At 40.4% G+C, this 18,854-nt stretch overlaps 2 protein-coding genes across 6 annotated transcripts in view; one reads left to right on the top strand and one right to left on the bottom strand.

Moving 5' to 3' along the window:
• The window catches only part of ANKRD37 (ankyrin repeat domain 37), a 24,771-nt gene extending 9,403 nt beyond the window's left edge, over positions 1–15,368 (top strand). Inside the window, exon 5 of the mRNA XM_030563051.1 lies at positions 15,214–15,368. Within this exon, the coding sequence (XP_030418911.1) occupies positions 15,214–15,302 (89 nt within the window). The 3' untranslated portion in view covers positions 15,303–15,368. The remainder of the gene's footprint in view (positions 1–15,213) is intronic.
• Positions 1–18,854, bottom strand: part of UFSP2 (UFM1 specific peptidase 2) — a 23,842-nt gene extending 4,988 nt beyond the window's left edge. Inside the window, exons 1-11 of one of the 5 annotated variants that reach the window (XM_030563029.1) lie at positions 18,687–18,854; positions 17,408–17,883; positions 16,204–16,282; positions 13,917–14,100; positions 13,767–13,830; positions 13,176–13,333; positions 11,575–11,767; positions 9,749–9,895; positions 4,916–5,080; positions 3,252–3,376; positions 604–680 (exon numbers count right to left, since the gene is read on the bottom strand). In XM_030563029.1, the coding sequence (XP_030418889.1) occupies positions 604–680; positions 3,252–3,376; positions 4,916–5,080; positions 9,749–9,895; positions 11,575–11,767; positions 13,176–13,333; positions 13,767–13,830; positions 13,917–14,100; positions 16,204–16,267 (1,177 nt within the window). In that variant the 5' untranslated portion in view covers positions 16,268–16,282; positions 17,408–17,883; positions 18,687–18,854. Of the gene's footprint in view, positions 1–603; positions 681–3,251; positions 3,377–4,915; positions 5,081–9,748; positions 9,896–11,574; positions 11,768–13,175; positions 13,431–13,507; positions 13,740–13,766; positions 13,831–13,916; positions 14,101–16,203; positions 16,283–16,430; positions 16,789–17,407; positions 17,884–18,686 lie in introns of those variants that run through there. The other 4 variants (XM_030563030.1, XM_030563026.1, XM_030563028.1 and 1 more) reach the window with 4 other exon arrangements.

Here is an 18,854-nt window from a genome sequence, read left to right as displayed (position 1 = left end):
GTTCAGTTGTAAACTTTTCAAAGAACGGCAACATTTTATTCAGTTAGGAACATTTCAGTATGCTGAACATCCTCCATTCCCAAGGTGTTCGTAACTCTGAGGGTCTACTGTATGTATGGAAGTGTTATTTATTCCTTCACATAACACAAGAATCAGGGGTCACCTGATGAAATTAATAAACAGCAGGTTTAAAACAAACAAAAGGAAATACTTCTTTACACAATGCAGTCAACCTTTGGAACTTATTGCCAGGGGATGTTGTGAAGGCCAAAAGTATAACTGGGTTCAAAAAAGAATTAGGTAAGTTCAGAGGATAGGTCCGTCAATGGCTAGGGATGCTATCCCATGACTGCCAAATACTGAATCATACAATAACTGCCCTGTTCTATTCATTCCCTTTGAAGAATCTGGCATTGATCACTGTTGGAAGATAGAATACTGGGCTAGATGGACCAATGGACCCAGTATGGCCATTTTTATGTTCGGGTTGTTCTGGATGCCTAGAAGTTCATCTGTATACACTCACTAAGTAGTGTATATGAAAATAAACCTTGACAGAAGTGACCAACATTCTTTAGCATTTTTCAGTAGTGAAAGGCTTACCAATCATAACTGGAGTTCCTTCAGTCTTGAAATGATTAGCAAGTTCTCTTCCCTGAGAAGCTAGCTCAGAACCCTGGCTGTATAAGAAACACAGCATTAGATTATCTTTATTAGGTTTAATTTCCTATTTACCACTTTCACTATTTAGCCACATAAATTCGTAATTCCTATGCTACATAATGAGAATTTAAAAAAATGTATTTTATTACATTCCCCTCACTCCCCCTCTCCTCTCCCCCAGAACACTGTAGGAAAACCACACTGGAGTAAAACTTAACATTTGTGCTCACACAAGCTGGTGCAACCACCCAATATAATCTATAGAGAAGAGGATGATCAGTTCTATCCAATTCAGACAGTGTCACTGACTGATGCCTCTTGGGAGCTGTGCCTCACAGTGAAAAGTAAGATACCATGACAACAGCTTCATGGTGGCTTCAGACTGGAGGTTTAAGGGAAACGTTTTAAGAACCTCAGCTAAACAGCTCCATGGTTCTCTCAACCACAGAGAAATCTACACTCTTATTTAATGACAAAAAATTTTGTTAACAAGGAGTTAAAGTTGCCTGGTGGCTCTTGCTGGCTCCAGGGGGGCAGAGTTAAGGCTTGGGCATTTACCATAACTCTGCATTCCCTGGTTTTTAGAAATTTGAGTTTTGCTAAACTTGACGTTCTGGAACGGCACAAGCTACCACTGGGCAAGCATAACTCTATGTTAATGAAGTATTTGTCATTTAATCTCCTAAGTTTTTTAACTGAAAGAGAAATGTTTGTTGGTAGGAGTTAATGTTCATTTAGGCAATGATAGTTTTCACCTATGTTTGCAGTTGATGTGCTGCTATGGCTAGTAATAGTCAACAGACCTAGCTTTTATACAGTGCTTTTCATCATTATCCCCATTTTTTAGATTGTAAACTGAGGCACAGAGTGGGGAACTGACTTGCCCAAAGTCAACCAGTCCTATGGTCTCTGGGCCCCGCAGATCCTAGCAAACACATACAGATAGAGAGAGGCTCAGACTCTGCCAAAAGAGGCAGCCCCAGATCCGGGCATACACTTGGGAGGGAATGTGGAGCTGCCAGGATCCTCTGCCCCTTTTCTCTGCAAGTCCCCCATCACAGTCCTATATCTCCCTTCCCAGTCTCCCACTCCTCCCCTCACGTGCCATGTAGCCTCTATTGGTCCCCCTCACCTGACTCCCATACCCTCTCCTACCCTCACATCCTCAATTATTCCCATCCCCATAATTGCCCCCTCCTTGCTGAACCCCAAACTCCTCTCCCCTGATTCACACCTACTCTTCCACCCCAATCACCCTCCTTTACCAGTGGGTATTTGCATGTGTATTTATTTTCTTTTCAAAAATAGTTTCAGTGACTTTCTGAGTATTTTGCAGTACTAAGATTATACTTCCCAAAACAAAAAAACCCTTGCCAGAGTCAGATTGGAGCAACATGCCTCCCTTTTATTTCAGATTTCTGCTTAGAGTTGGACTTAAACTCACAGAGCCTGGGCAGTGCTCAGGTTCGGTGCCTGCAATATTCGTCCTTGAGCCACTCAGGCCTTATGAGGCATAGCTGACTTTCGACTCCCTTAGCTTATTTCTCTACACATGCGCAGTGGAATCCATTTGGTGCATGAGCACCTATATCCTGGGCACTGAACTCAGGCTACCAACTCCCTTTGCACATGCCACTAACCAATTTGCAGTCATTACAAACTGTTGACTAACATACATTGGCTACCAAACATATTCATTATGCTGATTATAACCACTTGCAATACATATATTTCAAACATAAGTATACATATTAAGTATTACTGTAGCAACTATATAGCCTAGATTGTTGTAATCCTGTAATTGTTAAAGCCTGCACCTTTGTTATAATCCTGAACACTTATGCTAAGTATCCCATAACAGCTTGCATTAGCTGACATAAGCCTTGGATTGAATAGATATGAAAACTCTAAAGTATCAGGAGGGATAATTATTTCTTTATAACAACAGGAAAAGAGCTGCCCACACAAGTCCATTAAGTGCCTTCCTCCCCCTTAGTACCTGGAATGCACTCAAAACAAAGATGAGAGTGCATCATAGCCTAGAACACATTGGGCACACCATGGTACCAAAACAAACAAGCCAAAAAGCTGACTGACTAAATGACCTATATGGTATACTTTTCTGGTAAACATGTAGAGTATAAAAGGATGGCTTAGGGGCATAGCTTTGGAGAGCACCCTCTTAGCATAAGGTGAATGTAACATTGCTGCATGGGACTGATCTTCAGAGACTGGTATCATACAGAACCTTTTTCCTGTACCATATTAATAAACCTGACTGACACTGGTTATTAGATCTCTTGAGTATCTCTCATAACGAACCAAAGTACGGTCAAGCAATTGACTATACAATTTATCAACAAAACTTAGACCAGACCCAATCCTGCAAAGACCTCTGCACAGACAGATCCCCTGTGCCTTACTTCACTGGGGCTAGGTGCAGGGGCCACCTGCAGAAGGTTCTTGCAGGATTGGGGTTAATATCCTATTACTATTAATAGTCTCTTAAGTGATCCATTCTTCACAACACTTTCCCCAAATAAAGAATTTATTACTAAGACACAAAATTAACAAATATTAATTCTTACCTGACAAACAGTATTTTTGAAGTTATTCCTAATAACTGGTTCAATACAAGTTGTACCTCAATAGAGCCAATCCACTGCCGCGACCCAACAAATGCAGCTGGTTTGTCTTCAACATCAACAAGTGCCTTTGTAACACACATCCCATAAAGAAAAAAAACCAAACAGTATGAAATGGACATTTTTACAGTTTCTACCTCTAATATCCACTTAATTCACATATACTATAATATTTCTGGAACCTAACTTGTCAAAAGCAGGCAAACATTTACTGACTGCAGGCATGATTGAATATTTAATGAAACAAAAGATCCTGTTTAAAAATGGTAACGTTTTTTTCTCTCTCCATGTTAGAAACATGTTCTTTTCTCAAACATCAGCTGGGAAATAAATGTCACTAAATGTAGCTTGAATAAAAAAATGGTCAGGAAGAAATATTGCTAATTTCTTAAATTTTGCAAAATTAGAATAGCACTACAGGCAATTATTTCATACAAATACTAGTTATATATTAGGTCTAACAGCTTGTTTACATTTAACACACTTTTCCTGGAACTCCCTTCAACACGCTTATATCTGTTAGGAGAGTATTTATAATATATTATAAATTCTTTGCATATAACCAATTACAGTTTGATTTAAAAATCTTAACTGTATATTTAATCTACAACACTTGTGATTTTTTATTTTACATTCACTAACTGTATTCAAATTCTATTTCTTACATAAAATACTGAAAATTATGTACATATCTTGATTTTATTTCATTCTCAAGTGAGTTAGCAGTCAACATTTTAGCTACCTTCTACTTTTTATAATCTGATAAATATTCAGATAGAAAGCCCAGTATAAGTGCTAAACATTATTGTAGTCTAAACACTTTCAAAATCACTATGCTGCTAAAACTGTTAAACAAATTAACCCAAAACACTATTTTCAGAAGACACTAAGATAAAAGCTGAGAGTTTCTGCTGGATGTACAGAATGCGCTAATCAGACATGCACTGTTTCTCCAATGGTACTAACATAACTGAAAATATAAGACACACATGCATACCTCTCACAAAAAAGAGAATGTTCATTTCAGGAACATTCCAAAGAGAAAAATAACCTCACGCTCACGCACACATGACATCTGCTAAATGAGAAAGGACTAAATCAGTCCTTATTAATCTGGGGCCTGATCCAACTCCCCTGACGTCAGAAGGGAATCTTTTAATTGACTTTAATGGAATTGGATTGGGCCCTTAAATCTCTCCAATTTGGTAAACACTCTGTGTATTTTGGCTATGTTATGATTTGAGATTCCAAGAGAATACCAACCAAAATAACTTATAATAAAAATCTTATTTCATGGAACTCTTTTGAAGAAAGGGAAAACTATTCTAATGCCAGTCATTTAATGTACATAACTGGAAACAGAATCCATTTCAAACAAAATGTTCTAGAAGTGATACTCAGAAGTCTTACAGATAAATGTGAATAGTAACTATGAATGGATCAGAAAACAGAAATCTAAATTAGATTTTTTTTTTAAAAGGGTTTATTCCATAAAGCACATAAAAATCAGTGGAATAGTACTTTTAATAATCAGTTCTATAGCATTGATTTTTCTAGAGAAATACAGTAAATACACATGAAATGCAGTTTGTTTCTTTGTCCTGTACCTGTTGAATCTCCTTGTGTGTAGGTATAGATTTCTCTGTGTAACCCTGATGTTTGAACCATGAACAGATAGTCTGCAGAGACCGGTAGGCACATCCCCAGCCATTATCATCTATCTGATCCTGCATATAGTGATGATAACTATATACACCATGTACCAAATACACCTGAACAGAAAAAGAAAAGACAAAAAAAACCACTTCTATCTCAGGAGTGTTGTCTCAGAAGCTGAATATTCATTATTTGATGTTTACACTTGCGATATGTTAGTTTTCTAATAATTGATTATGATTCATGAGAGAAATAGCTGTGTGACTTCTTGCTTCCCCGTGCCCAAGACAAAACTTTAAGGTTTTGGTTTGTTTTTTTTTTTTAAAGAATAAGGGAGAAATCCTTAAAGTGCATTTTTACAATTCAGTCATCACTGAACTTATAAGCAATTTGTAAGCAATTTTCTGTAAATTCAGGGACACAGAATGTTTTACTTGGCATATTGATGACTCATGTTAGGGCATGAATTCAAACTTAGCAAATCCTAGAGGCCAGTAAAGTGGTGTTACAGACATTTCAGATCATGCTGTAGCTAGAGTATGGGTGCCGAATGCAGTGTTGATTGAATCACTGTGAATTAAATTAACGGTCACAGTAACATCTATGATGCATCTGAAGAAGTGGGTATTCACCCACGAAAGCTCATGCTCCAAAACGTCTGTTAGTCTATAAGGTGCCACAGGATTCTTTGCTGCAGTAACATCTAGTTACTCAGCCAATTAGATCACTTGCTCGAATGTTTAGCCCCATGCAGAGGAATGGCTATCAGACCACATTAGTAAAGATGTTTGTCCGATCTGGTTACAAAACAAGCTATAAGTAAATATATAGTCAGATGTACATATATATGTAAAATAGAGCTTACAGAAATTGGAATTGATGAAAGATCTGCAAAAAAATATAAGAACGGCCATACTGGGTCAGACCAAAGGTCCATCTAGCTCAGTATCCTGTCTTCCGACAGTGGCCAATGCTAGGTGCTTCAGAGGGAATGAATGGAATAGGTAATCATCAAGTGATCCATCCCGTCGGCCATTCCCAGCTTCTGGCAAACAGAGGTTAGGAACAGTACACCTGCTCATCTTGGCTTATAGCCCCTGATAGACCTATCCTCCATGAATTTATCTAGTTCTTTTTTAATCCTATTATTGCCTTGGTGTTCACAACATCCCCTGGCAAAGAGTTCCACTGGTTGACTCTGCGTTGTGTGAAGAAATACTTACTTTGGTTTGTTTTAAACCTGCTGCCTATTAATTTCATTTGGTGACCCTTAGTTCCTGTGTTATGAGGAGGAGTAAATAACACTTTCTTATTTACTTTCTCCACACCAGTCATGATTTTATAGACTTCTATCATATCCACCCTTAGTCATGTATTTTCGAAGCTAAAAAGTCCCAGTCTTATTAATCTCTCCTCGTATGGAAGTTGTTCCATACCCCTAAACTTTGATGCCCTTTTCTGAACCTTTTCCAATTCCAATATATATTTTTGAGATAGGGTGACCACATCTGCATGTAGTATTCAAGATATGGGTGCACCATCGATTTATATAGAGGCAATATGATATTTTATGGCTTATTATCGATCCTTCGCTTAATGATTCCCAACATTCTCTTTTGACTGCCGCTGCACATTGAGTAGATGTTTTCAGAGAACTATCCACAATGACTCCAAGATCTCTTTCTCGAGTGATGATAGATAATTTAGACCCCATCATTTTTTTATGTTTAGTTGAGATTATGTTTTCCAATGTGCATTACTTTGAAGTTATCAACACTGACTTTCACCTGCCATTTTGTTGCCCAGTCACCCAGTTTTGTGAGCTCCCTTTGTAACTCTTCACAGTCTGCTTTGGACTTAACTATCTTCAATAGTTTTGTATCATCTGCAAATTTTGTCACCTCACTGTTTACTCCTTTTTCCAGATCATTTATGAACATGTTAATAGCACTGGTCCCAGTACAGATCCCTGGAAGAACCCACTATTTACCTCTATCCATTCTGAAAACTGACCATTTATTCTTACCCTTTGTTTCCTATCTTTTAATCAGTTACCGATCCATGATAGGACCTTCCCTCTTATCCCATGACAACTTACTTTGCTTAAGAGCCTTTGGTGAGGGACCTTGTCAAAGGCTTTCTGAAAATCTAAGTCCACTATATCCATTGGATCACCCTTATTCACATGCTTGTTGACCCTCTCAAAGAATTCTAGTAGATTGGTGAGGCATGGATTTCCCTTTACATGTTGACTCTTCCCCAACAAATCATGTTAATCTATGGATCTGATAATTCTGTTCTTTACTATAGTTTCAACCAGTTTGCCCAGTTAGGCTTAATGTCCTATAACTGCCAGAATCATCTCTGGAGCTTTTTAAAAAAATGGTGCCACATTAGCTATCCTCCAGTCATCTGGTACAGAGGTTAACTTAAATGATAGGTTACATACTACATTTAGTAGTTCTGCAATTTCACATTTGAGTTTTCAGAACTCTTGGGTGAATGTCATCTGGTCCTTGTGACTTATTTCTGTTTAGTTTATCAATTTGTTCCGAAACCTCCTCAAATGACACCTCAGTCTAGCACAGTTCCTCAGACTGTCACCTAAAAGAATGGCTCAGGTTTGGGAATCTCCCTCACATCCTCAGCCATGTAGACCAATACAAAGAATTCATTTAGATTCTCTGCAATGGCCTTATCTTCCTCGAGTGCTCCTTTAGCATCTTGATTGTCTAATGCCCCCACTGGTTGTTTAGCAGGCTTCCTGTTTCTGATGTACTAAAAAATTATTTTGCTGTTATTTTTTGAGTCTTTTGCTAGCTGTTCTTCCAATATTTTTTTTGGCCTTCCAAATTATATTTTTACAGTTCATTTGCCAGAGTTTATGCTCCTTTCTATTTTCCTCAATATGATTTAACTTTCACTTTTTAAAGGATGCTTTTTTGCCTCTCACTGCTTCTTTTACTTTGTTGTTTAGCCACGGTGGCACTTTTTTGGTTCTCTTACTATAATTTTTTAATTTGGGGGTATACATTTAAGTTAAGCCTCTATTATGGTGTCTTTAAAAGGTTTCCATGCAGCTTGCAGGGATTTCACTTTTGGCACTGTACCTTTTAGTTTCTGTTAAACTTCCTCATTTTTGTGTAGTTCCCCTTTCTGAAATTAAATGCTACCATGTTGGGCTGCGGTGTTTTCCCTGCTACAGGGATGTTAAATCTAATTATATTAGAGGAAGGAAAACAATTTCCTTGACAACTACAGTACTGCTCACAGCAGTTTCTACAGGCAAAGCAGCATAGTATAGCAGCAGGAGCAGCAGAGAAGCAGGAGGGAGCAACAGACATGGCTGCAGAGATACAGAGTTTTAGAAAACTCTTATTCTAACACCAAGATCTGTACTATCAATAATACATTATAATAATTTTATTTATCCCTATCCAAAGGCCTCTGGAGCACCTTAATGAAAAGGTAAATGCAATACTTAGTCCCTTTCTTTTAATGTTGTCTCTTCCCCTTCACTGCCTGAGGTCTCATACAATTATTTTTTGCAGTATCTATTTAGACTGTAAAGTCTCTGAGGCCAGGACCTGGTCTTATGTCTGTAAAGTGCCATCCAAACACCAAAATTAATAATAAAAGCAATAATAGAATTATTACTGTACCCTAACATTTTTCCAGAGCAGATCTAAAGACACTAATAAACCCCACATCATTCTGTACTACCAGATATTAAACAAAAATGTACAATGGAAATAAAAGACAGTCTTGAGCCTGTCCCTGAAGGATTTTAATGACACATTTACATGTACCTAAAGATAAGGGGTGAGACAAGGAAGAGAATTAAAGAGCCACAGTCCTCCAGTCCCCCCACAAACTCCTCTCAAGATTATAATTCATTAAGATTACCAATGCCATTGTTGAGAATCTCACCTGTCATCACAGGACACTCAGCAATATAGTCCCTCAATTTAAGATTGTTGCTATAAGGTCTTACCGGACAGAGCAGATTATGAAGCATGAGAATAGAACGGCAGTTCTCAACTTTTTCCATATTTGGGATCTTCTTTTCTAAACCAGGATCACCCTAGGACCAACACTTTCCTCCAACTGGGATCCATCTCCATTTAATAGTATGAGAAAGGAGGGGGTGGTCACCAATCGCATCCTAAGAATCCATGACAAAGGCCAAAGATTCTCCAGCTTTTTCATTCTACAGACCACTTTGTCTGAGAGAGATTGTTTCACAAACTCTCTTGAATACTTGGTTCTCAAAGTGTTTCATTTTGTAGACCCTAGTTTGAGAATGTTGACAGAGACTCTTGAAGACCAAATCCTTTGACTGTTGTGGTTCAGTTGTAGCTGTCAAAATGGCTTGTAAGAGTACACTCACATTGAAATGTTTGTCTATAGCTTTAGTTCACTGCAGTAAGTCCCCAGTTTCCAAATATCTTAAAAATAAAATGAATTTCTCCTTACTATGACTGAAAAAAAATGAGCTTCCAGGTTCCAACTTGTGAAACTTGTCAACCTATCTAGAGATGACAGCATCTCTAGAAAGGGTGGGCAAAGAATGAGAGCCTGAATTAATTTCCCTACCTTATTCAGTTTTAGTTTTCAGTATTTGTCTCACATACAGTCAGAAATTTTAGTCAAGTAAAAAGATTACCATGGCGACTACATGAAATGGAAATGTAGTCTTGGCTATGACACCAGATTTGTGATTATCAACAAGATTTATGTAAAATAAGAAGCATTTTCCTATAAATGCCACAAGTGAAACTTACCATACCGGCCTCTATGCCAGGTGGATTGAGATATATGTGTGGATTTCTGAGATATCCATCTTTATACGGTTCATCTGGAAAGTGATAAGCATTCGCTCTTCTTAAATATGGTCTATCAGAGGGCAGATGGAACAGTTCATGTAATTCCTACATGCAAGTCAGAATCAAAATGAAGGGATAACGAACAAGAGAATAATTCAAGTTTCTTTAAAAAAATTACTCCAAATGGTAGTTAAGTTTTCATAACCAGTATTGTTTTTAATATAGAAGTTTAGAAACTGTTACATACTAAAAACTCTAGAATAATTAATATTGAATGTATGTGTTTAACACTAACGCCAGTACTGGAAAGACTCATTGAAGTGAACGGGACTCAGCAAGAAACAAGACTCTTTGCAGGACTGGGGTCTCAATTACAAATAGAAATATGGCAAAAAGTGCAATCAAAAAGAGATTAATTTTATGAAAATAATATACAATGTTAAATAGTACTGAGAATAAAAAAACAAAAACAATTTGTCTATCTGACATAATGTTATAAATTAAAGAAAATCAGCTCACATTTTGAGCAAATTTTATTTTTTTTAAAAAAGTATGATATCTTAAACACCATCTGGCAATTGAGTGAAAACACAATTAAACAGAGAAAACGGACCAATCCTAATACAAGTACACGTACATGGAGACCCTCACTATTTTAATTAATAAATTCCTGTATAAATCTATCAAGGCTGAATTTCCCACTCTGTCACTTTGAGTGCAGACGGTGGGGGCCTGCAAGGATTCTCAAAATTAATACGTGCCACTCCAGGCTTGTATTAAACTCCCAAGGTTACAGCTTTTCTCTGATCTTAGCTTGGTAAATGCTGTCACCACTCAAATGCAAAAACAAACAAACAAACAAACCCTTTGGACCCAGAAAGGAACACTAGGGAATTCCTCCCTGTGCGGTACCCTCAGGCCCTTTCACCGCCTACCCCACCTCCACCCCAGGGAAGAGCTCAGAAAGAAAACAAAGGAAATTAGCTGTGCTACCAGCTAATCAAACAACATGCAAAAGCCTCTTAGGACACCAAAAATCCAATCCTGTTCTTAAAAATGGTAAATTTTATTAAAAACAAAAAGGAAAAAAATACATCTGCAATTTAGGCTTTTGCTAGATTTTAAAAGAGTAATTCAAAAAATTAAGCATCCCAAATAGCTTTCGGGGGGGAGGGGGGTTCAGATTAAAGGTTACAAGCAAGCGAAAGCATCAGGGGTTAGCACAGAGAAGATCCACAAGCCAAAATAAATAAACCTGATTGTGTCTGTCTAAACATTCCCTATCCAAATAATTTCTTCCAGGTATGGAAGATGAATTTTCATACCTGATTCAAACCTTACACAGCATTTCTGCTATAGCATTGCTGCCCCGTGTTCCTCCAACACAGAGAACAATAGACAAAGGGAAAGTTTCTTTCACAATTTAAAAAAGTTCTACATTCCCATTGGCTCTTTTGGTCAGATGCCCACTCCTTTTCTTTTACCTTTAAGCTTGTTAACCCTTTACATGTAAATCAAGCAGAGAACAGATACCAAGAGGGATTTTACAGCTAACTGGCTGGCTGGGTGTCCATAAGGGAGCTCCCTCGCTGCTTCAGTTATCACAAATCCACATAGGTTCTCTTATACAAATAACCATAAACTTCTGTTTATGAAGAAAAGTGCCTGATGAACACTTTAAAATATGATTCAATAAACCAAATATATATATGTTCAGTATTCTGTTTCAGTCATAATTACAAATCATGATCTGTCAATATTTGGTCTACAGCAGCCAACTTTACCTTTCTGTAAGTCTCTAGCTGATTATCTAAAATTCCTGTAGGATACGAAATTGTTACCAGGTGCTTTTTTCCTGGTAGCATGAAGTGAAATTGTTCAGGTACCACAATAGATGTTCCCTTCATATATTTCAAAATGCATCTTTCCATATCAGTTAGTTGCTGATGAATTGCATTCACCAGGAGATTTCGTACACTATGAGATATAAGGGAAAATATTTATAAACTAGCACACCAGCAATGCTGGCTCATTCTCAAAACTATACCCACCTCCACAACCAGTTTAATGCACCTGCTGCTCTTATCCCTCCTTCAGCCCATACCAGCAGATGTGAGCAGAGTCTTGTCAGGTGTTGCTCACAACTCATATGTACAAAGATGCTACACTCCAATGACTCAATCCTAGAAAGTACTACATATTTTGGCCTCAATTCAGCAAATCACCCAAGCCAAACTGGAAGTACTCGTGCATAAAGTTAGGCATGTGCCTGAATGCTTTTCTGGATTGCAGCCACTGTATTCAGCATCTTTCAGGATGAAGCCCCAAGGAAAGAGTGCTGTGGATATCACTTCTGTATTGTTTTCCACCTCAGCCTGTCCAGGTGCATGTGTGACTTCCTGAGCGCAGTACTGAGACAACAAGCATTTATCAAAGATTCCTCTCTCTCTCTCTTACACATGTGTCTGTGTGTATGTACTGTAATTAAAAGAATCTGGCATAATATCTTTTGAATATTTTCCTAGCAATCTGCATTTCTTTTTGAGTGATGATAATGAATTGGTATAATTATCAGACATTATGTTAAACAACAATTTGCTCCAAAAACCCCAATGACCATTAAATCACATAACGCTAGGGGATAATAAAACCCTATATGTGAAATAAAATGTAAATATACCACTACTACTTCCATGACTTCCTGTGACCTCCATGACTTCTGCAACTGGAGCAGCCAGTGTGGCTGACCCTGGGGCCAGCTGCTCAGGCGCCCTGTGGCCACTGCTGGAGCAGCCACATCAGTTGCTGCTCAGGCGGCCCCGGGCAGTGGCCCCAAGGATCGCCCGAGCAGCAGTGCTGGGGGCTATCCCAGGGACCACTCAAGAATCAGTGGTCCCAGGGGCGGCCTGAGCAGCTGCCCCAGAGGCCCTCAGGAAAGTAGTCCCCGGGGGCCTTGGAGTAGTGGGCCACTTGGGGCAGTCAGCCCCCACTGCTGGAGCAAGGGGCCCCCAGAGCAGTGGGGCCCTAGGAACAGAGATTTAGTTATTATGGGTATTTATAGTAAAAGTCACGGACAGGTCACGGGCTATGAATTTTACTAAAAATATCCGTAACGTAATCTTAGCCTTAATCAGAAACTTTTGAATTCATCATAGATAATAGGGATGGTCACAAGATCACACTCATTAAACCAAGGAATGTCTATTGTGAGGGCTTTCAAACACTCTAAAAAGATTTCAATTTTATTCCATATTCTACCTATATTAAAAATTGCTAAATTATAAGCTGATGTAGCTTTAGTATCCACATTTTTATTTAGAAAGCACAGACAAATAACAAACTAAAGCGAACTCAAAAATACAACTCAAAGATGTATTATACTTACTTCCTCCATGGCTCTTCTGGAGAAACAGATACAACAACATCAATTGGTAACGTCATGTTAACATAGTGGTGTCTCTTGTTTTCCCTTTCAATGACTGGGGCTACAGCTGCCAAAGGAGATGTCATTTCCAACATAAGGTCTACATTTACTATCTGCTGCTGAAAAGAATAAAGACAGTTACATGCACCAGTAATACATGTCCAACAATACATGCACCAAGAAGGGATGGAAGAAAAAAGTAGATTCATAAGACCCCTGAAGGTGAAGGGGCTCCAGAGACAAGAAAAGTTAAGAACGCCAAAACAGGCCCTTCACAACCCCAATTAGACGTAATGAGAGACAGATGAAAGGAAGATGCATATCTGAATGTCAGGGGCCGGAAACAAATAACTAGATAAGATATCTAACTGTGTTAAAGACTATGGGCCTGCTGCTGCATGCTCATCTGTGCAGGTGGATCTTAGCATTCATGTAGAGCACGGTTGAGTTCAATGGCATTCTCTGTGGATGGAAAGGTTTGCCTGTGTGGATCAGCTTGTCAGAAAAGAGCATTTGCTTCTTCTAAGGTGTTAAGATGGGTGAAATATATACCGTATCTTGGAACTTTTTATCCTTTTTCGCATGTTTTCTTTTAGTCTCATCTTCTCGGTCAAATCTGCAATATTAGCAGAGAGAAACTAATAATATGAAATTAATCTATTACAAAAATTATGATATACCCATTGTTTCAAATATACTTACTGAATAAATCGTATTATCTCCTTACAAACAGAATTATCAGTCAGTTCTGATGGAACTGTGTTCATACTGCTGTTAGGCCATACATACACTGAACTATGGCAAATTCTTAATACCAGCACATTTGAAGACAGTTTGGTCGACAGATCACTGAAAATGTATTTTACTGCCTTTTTCGCTGAAGTCTCTAAAACAGAATGAGAACATAATTAGTGTTATTCAAATAATTCCCTAACTTTTATTACAGCTTTAAATTATTTAACATTTAAAGTTAAAATATTTAATTTTGTCCTTGGGAAAAAAAAAGAGGAAGTTTTGCTATAATCAGACAAATGGCTATGTGAAAATAGTGAGCAAAAATCCTGATCCCACTGCAGTCAATGGCAAAACTCCACTGAAATCAATGGGACCAGGATTTCAGCTGGCTTCTTTTTACCTACCAGATCTACTCCAACTATATACAAAAATCATATCTGCTTACTCTAGTGGAGGGGTGGCCAAACTTACTGACCCTCCGAGACACATACACCAATCTTCAGAAGTTTAAGAGCCAGGATGCGCCTGTCCGAGCTCAGGGCTTCAGCGCTACAGGGAGGGAGGTCTTGGGGCTTCAGCCCCAAGCCCAGGCAGGCACGCTGCATGGGGTTGAAGCCCTGAGACTCCCCTCCCCGCTGGGCAGAAGCCAGAGGCGATGCATGGGGGAGCGCATGGGGTTATGTTCCACTCTTCATTTTTGCCAGGGTTTGCAGGCCCCATATGGTCACATGGTGCTGCAGGGCCCCCTCCCTGCACGGCAGCTGCTGGAGCCAGCAAGCTGCGGCCCATGGGGAGAGGCAGTGGCAAACAGCTGGGAGTTGCAGGAAAAGCCACTATTTTTTGTTGCTGCCTCTCCCTGCAGAGCTAAAGCAGCAGCCCCTCCCTTCAGCTCCCAACTGCTTGCTGCTGCCTCTCCAGGAGGAGCTAACACCTATGTGCTGCAGGGAGGGGTTGCGGAGGTAAGAGGGAGGAGTGTGCTTGGTGGGTGTGACTCAAGCTGTTGGATGGGGGCCGAACCTTTAAATTGAGCCCCCACCCGTCGGTACCAGAAGCCTCTACCCCACCACAGGGCAGAAGCCCTGAGCTCTCCCACACAGTCTGGAAAGCACAGACTGGGAGGGGCGGGGGCAGAAAGTGTGGAGGCATCCACAAGTTGCACTTTATAAAAGAGCCACTTGTTGCTCATAAGCCACAATTTGGCCACTCCTGCTCTAGTGATTGAACAAAATTGTAATATTGCCTTTTATTTCTGTTACCCTTGCAGAGTCAACACGCCTAGAGAAGACTGTGCTGGATTATATTCTGGTTCACACATCAAAAAAAGCATTGTTAATAGGGCTGTCAAGCGATTAAAAACAATCGCAATTAATCACACAATTAAAAAATTAAGAGATTAATAGCATGATAAATTGCATTGTTAAATAATAAAAAATACAATTTAAATATTTAAATGTTTTCTACATTTTCAAATATATTGATTTCAATTACAGCACAGAATACGAAGTGTATAGTGCTCACTTTATATTTATTTTTTATTACAAATATTTTCACTGTAAAAAACAAAAGAAATAGAATTTTTCAATTCACCTAACACAAGTACTGTAATGCAATCGCTTTATCATGAAATCTGCACTTACAAATGTAGAATTATGTAAAAAGAAACTATATTCAAAAATAAAACAATGTAAAACTTTAGAGCCTACAAGTCCATTCAGTCCTACTTCTTGTTCAGCCAATATCTCACACAAACAAGTTTGGTTACAATTTGCAGGAGATAATGCTGCCCACATCTTGTTTACAGTGTCACCTGGAGTTTTGCAGTACTTGAATTCATTGTAAGTAAGTGTCACTCCAAAACAATTTTTGATTTTTGGGGTTTCACAAAGATTTTAGGGAAGGGTGGGGTAAGTAAAAAATGGTCCCAATGCATATCCCATAAGTGGTATAAATTTGGAAATAATAATTAAGAAAAAAGACCTAAAATTACTGATTTTGGTAGTTTTAAACTAAAAAAAAAAAAAAAAAAAAAAAATGTGTGTAGTGAGAGGGAATAAGTTGTCAGGAAATGAAACATGAGAGGGAGGTCAAAAAATGAAATCAACTTCATGCACTGATCCTTTACGGTTTGGAGAGAAATCCTAAATATTTGGTGAGCAGGTGACAAAATTATTATATCCACTGTGGTGAGTTAATTCTCTTCTATTCAGACTTTACACTCTTATGAGGTGATTCTATGATATTCATATAGACACACCATCAGTAGTATCCAGCTGAAATGCAAGATCTAGGCCTCCTCTTATTCTAAAGAGTATGTCCATAGTTTCCAGAATTACCTATAGAGAAAAAAGAAGTTGAGTTATAAAGTTAATAGAAATGAGTGGCATAAGACAGTTACTTCAGTAATGTTTCCCAAAAGTTGCAATGAGAACATGACTCATTAAAACAAGATTACTTTTTATCACACAGGTATTAACTGCATACTTTTTTAAATCCAGGAAGTGTTTTTAGAGTAGAACTCCAGCTCCTTTAAATTTGTAATTGTTTGGCTTTAGATTCCATTTTGTTTCCCATCTTTGCCTCTACTTCCCAACTGAAGGCAGGACTGGAACTGCTCTGCTGATTAATTTGGTAGATTAGATGGGGAGAGCCTCCCATCTGCAATGCTGGGACATTGCAGCAGGTAACAGGAAATTTCCTCTCTACTATCTTCTTCAACTGTTCATTTTGGAAGGGAAGCAACAGTCTCAGCAACTAATAAGGAAGAACTCAAAACTTCTGGACTCATGAGGGCTCAGTGAACATACAGAAGGGGCTTTGCCTGTTAGCTGCTGCTAAAGAGCTGCAAAGATAGCCAAAGTAAGACCATTTGCAACTATCACCACATTTCTCTTTGGTGACAAAGTGTGGGAAACTTCTGGGTTCAAAGCTAGCCCTGTATTTTAATTGTTTTATTTCAATTCCATGTATAACGCATATTTGACTTCCATTAAAAACATTCTAAATAGAAACATGAGAAGAAACAAACTATAGAAAGATAATGTGCACATGGGAAATTTATCTGAAGTGTTACCACCACTTAAGCAGTATCAACATGTAGTTAAGATTTAAAGTTGGGGATGGGAATCTTTTTTCTATCAGGGGCCATTGACGCACAGAAAAAATCAGTTGCAGGCCACACACAGCCCCATGGGGGCATGCAGAGGCTTGGGGCTTCCCCTAGGCTCCAGGTTGGGGCCAGAAATGTGGGGTTCAATGTGCAGGAAGGGGCTCTGGGCTGAGGTGGGAGGGGGTGAGGGCTCCAGCTGGGGTGTGGGTGGTTTGGGATGTACGAGCGGGCTCAGGGCTGGGGTGTGCGAGGAGGTTTGGGGTGCAGGCTCCAGGAGGGAGTTTGGATGTGGAAGGGGCGCAGGGCTGGTGCAAAAAGTTTCGGTTGCAGGCTCGGGCCGAGTGGTGCTTACCTCAGGCGGCTCCCAGCTGGCAGTGCAGCAGGGCAAAGGCAGGCTCCCTGTCTGCCCTGGCTCCAGGCTGCTCCTGGAAGTGACCACCGTGTCCAGACCTTAGGCAGACGGGCCAAGGGGCTCTGCACAGTGCATGCTGCCCATGCCTGCAGCTCCCATTGGCTGCAGTTCCTGGCCAACAGGATCTGCAGATCCTGCACTGGGGGCTGGGGCAGTGCACAGAGCTTCTCTGATTGCCCCTGCTCCTAAGGGCTGCAGGGACATGCCTGTCGCTTCTGGGAGCTGGAGCTGACCCTAGCTTCCCACTGCAGTGGGGCGAGCTGGTCCTTGTGGCTCCAGGCCTCCAGGGGGACACCGAGGCTCAAGGCTTTTGGCCTGTGGCGTCAAGACTTGCCACTGGCAGGATGAAATGAAGCAGTGGGCCACAGGTTCCCCACCCCTGTTTAAAGCTTCCAGTCTTTCCATGAAGCATGGACCTGCCCAATAAAGTACAATAAAATAAACTTCTTGATAAAGTTACATCTAAACTACATGTTCATTATATTGGTGGTCATTTCAAAAAAATCCTTTAAAAAAAAAAGCCCACACCAAAATTTGACCTTTAAGTAGCACGATTTATTTCAACCGTGGACTCAACAACATACATACACATTTATATGCACCAGGTGTGCATAACACTTTCAAACATGTCATATGACAAAATCTCTGTCTTGAGGAGCTTAAAGCATAAGGGCTTGCTCCTGTAGAGCATCACATAGGTTTCTGAATTCAAAGGGGCTGCACGTGGGGTGGGGGAGGCATCTGACCACGTGGCGCTCCATGCAGGACTGATGCTTAAATTCGATGGTTACAACTTCACAAGAAGGCTCATAACTGGAGGCTGGGAGGGGCCCAGGGAAGGTGATTTACCCGGGCCCAGGCTCGCTCGCAGGGTGCAGCAGGCAGGGACACAAGGGGGGGCAGGAGGCTGGCGCTGAACCAAGGCAGGAGCGGTGCTGCAGGGCGAGATGCAGGCGAGGCCAGGGGCTGCGCGTCCGGGGGTGGGAGCCCGCCCGGACGAAGCTACAGGCTGGCGATGCGGTGGCACCAGGGTCGCTCCGAGCTGCAGCCCCACGAGAACGGGCCGGGCCGCGATCGTTCGCCCCGAGGTGACAAGAATTCGACGGCGAGCACCACGTGGGAGATAAGCTCCCAACATGCACCGGGCCGGCCGCCCCCTCCCCGCACAGCAGAAGCGCCCTGGCCCGCTGTTTTGTCCACCCCGGCGGCGCGGACTCACCACGTCTGTCAGCACCGTACTCATAGTCCGCACACGCCTCTCCGCCGCCCCGATGGGGGGTTGGAACAGGCCGGTTCCCTTGCACGCGACGCAATGTCTGACGTGTCACTCCAAGCAAGAGAAAGGCAGCAGACCGAGAACGCCAGAGCACATCATGTGAATGAAGGC

Source organism: Gopherus evgoodei, chromosome 5 (genome assembly GCF_007399415.2).
Source record: "Gopherus evgoodei ecotype Sinaloan lineage chromosome 5, rGopEvg1_v1.p, whole genome shotgun sequence".
Lineage (NCBI taxonomy): Eukaryota > Metazoa > Chordata > Testudines > Testudinidae > Gopherus > Gopherus evgoodei.
Note: the sequence above shows the minus strand (reverse complement) of the source record. Positions and strands in the feature narration are given on the sequence as shown.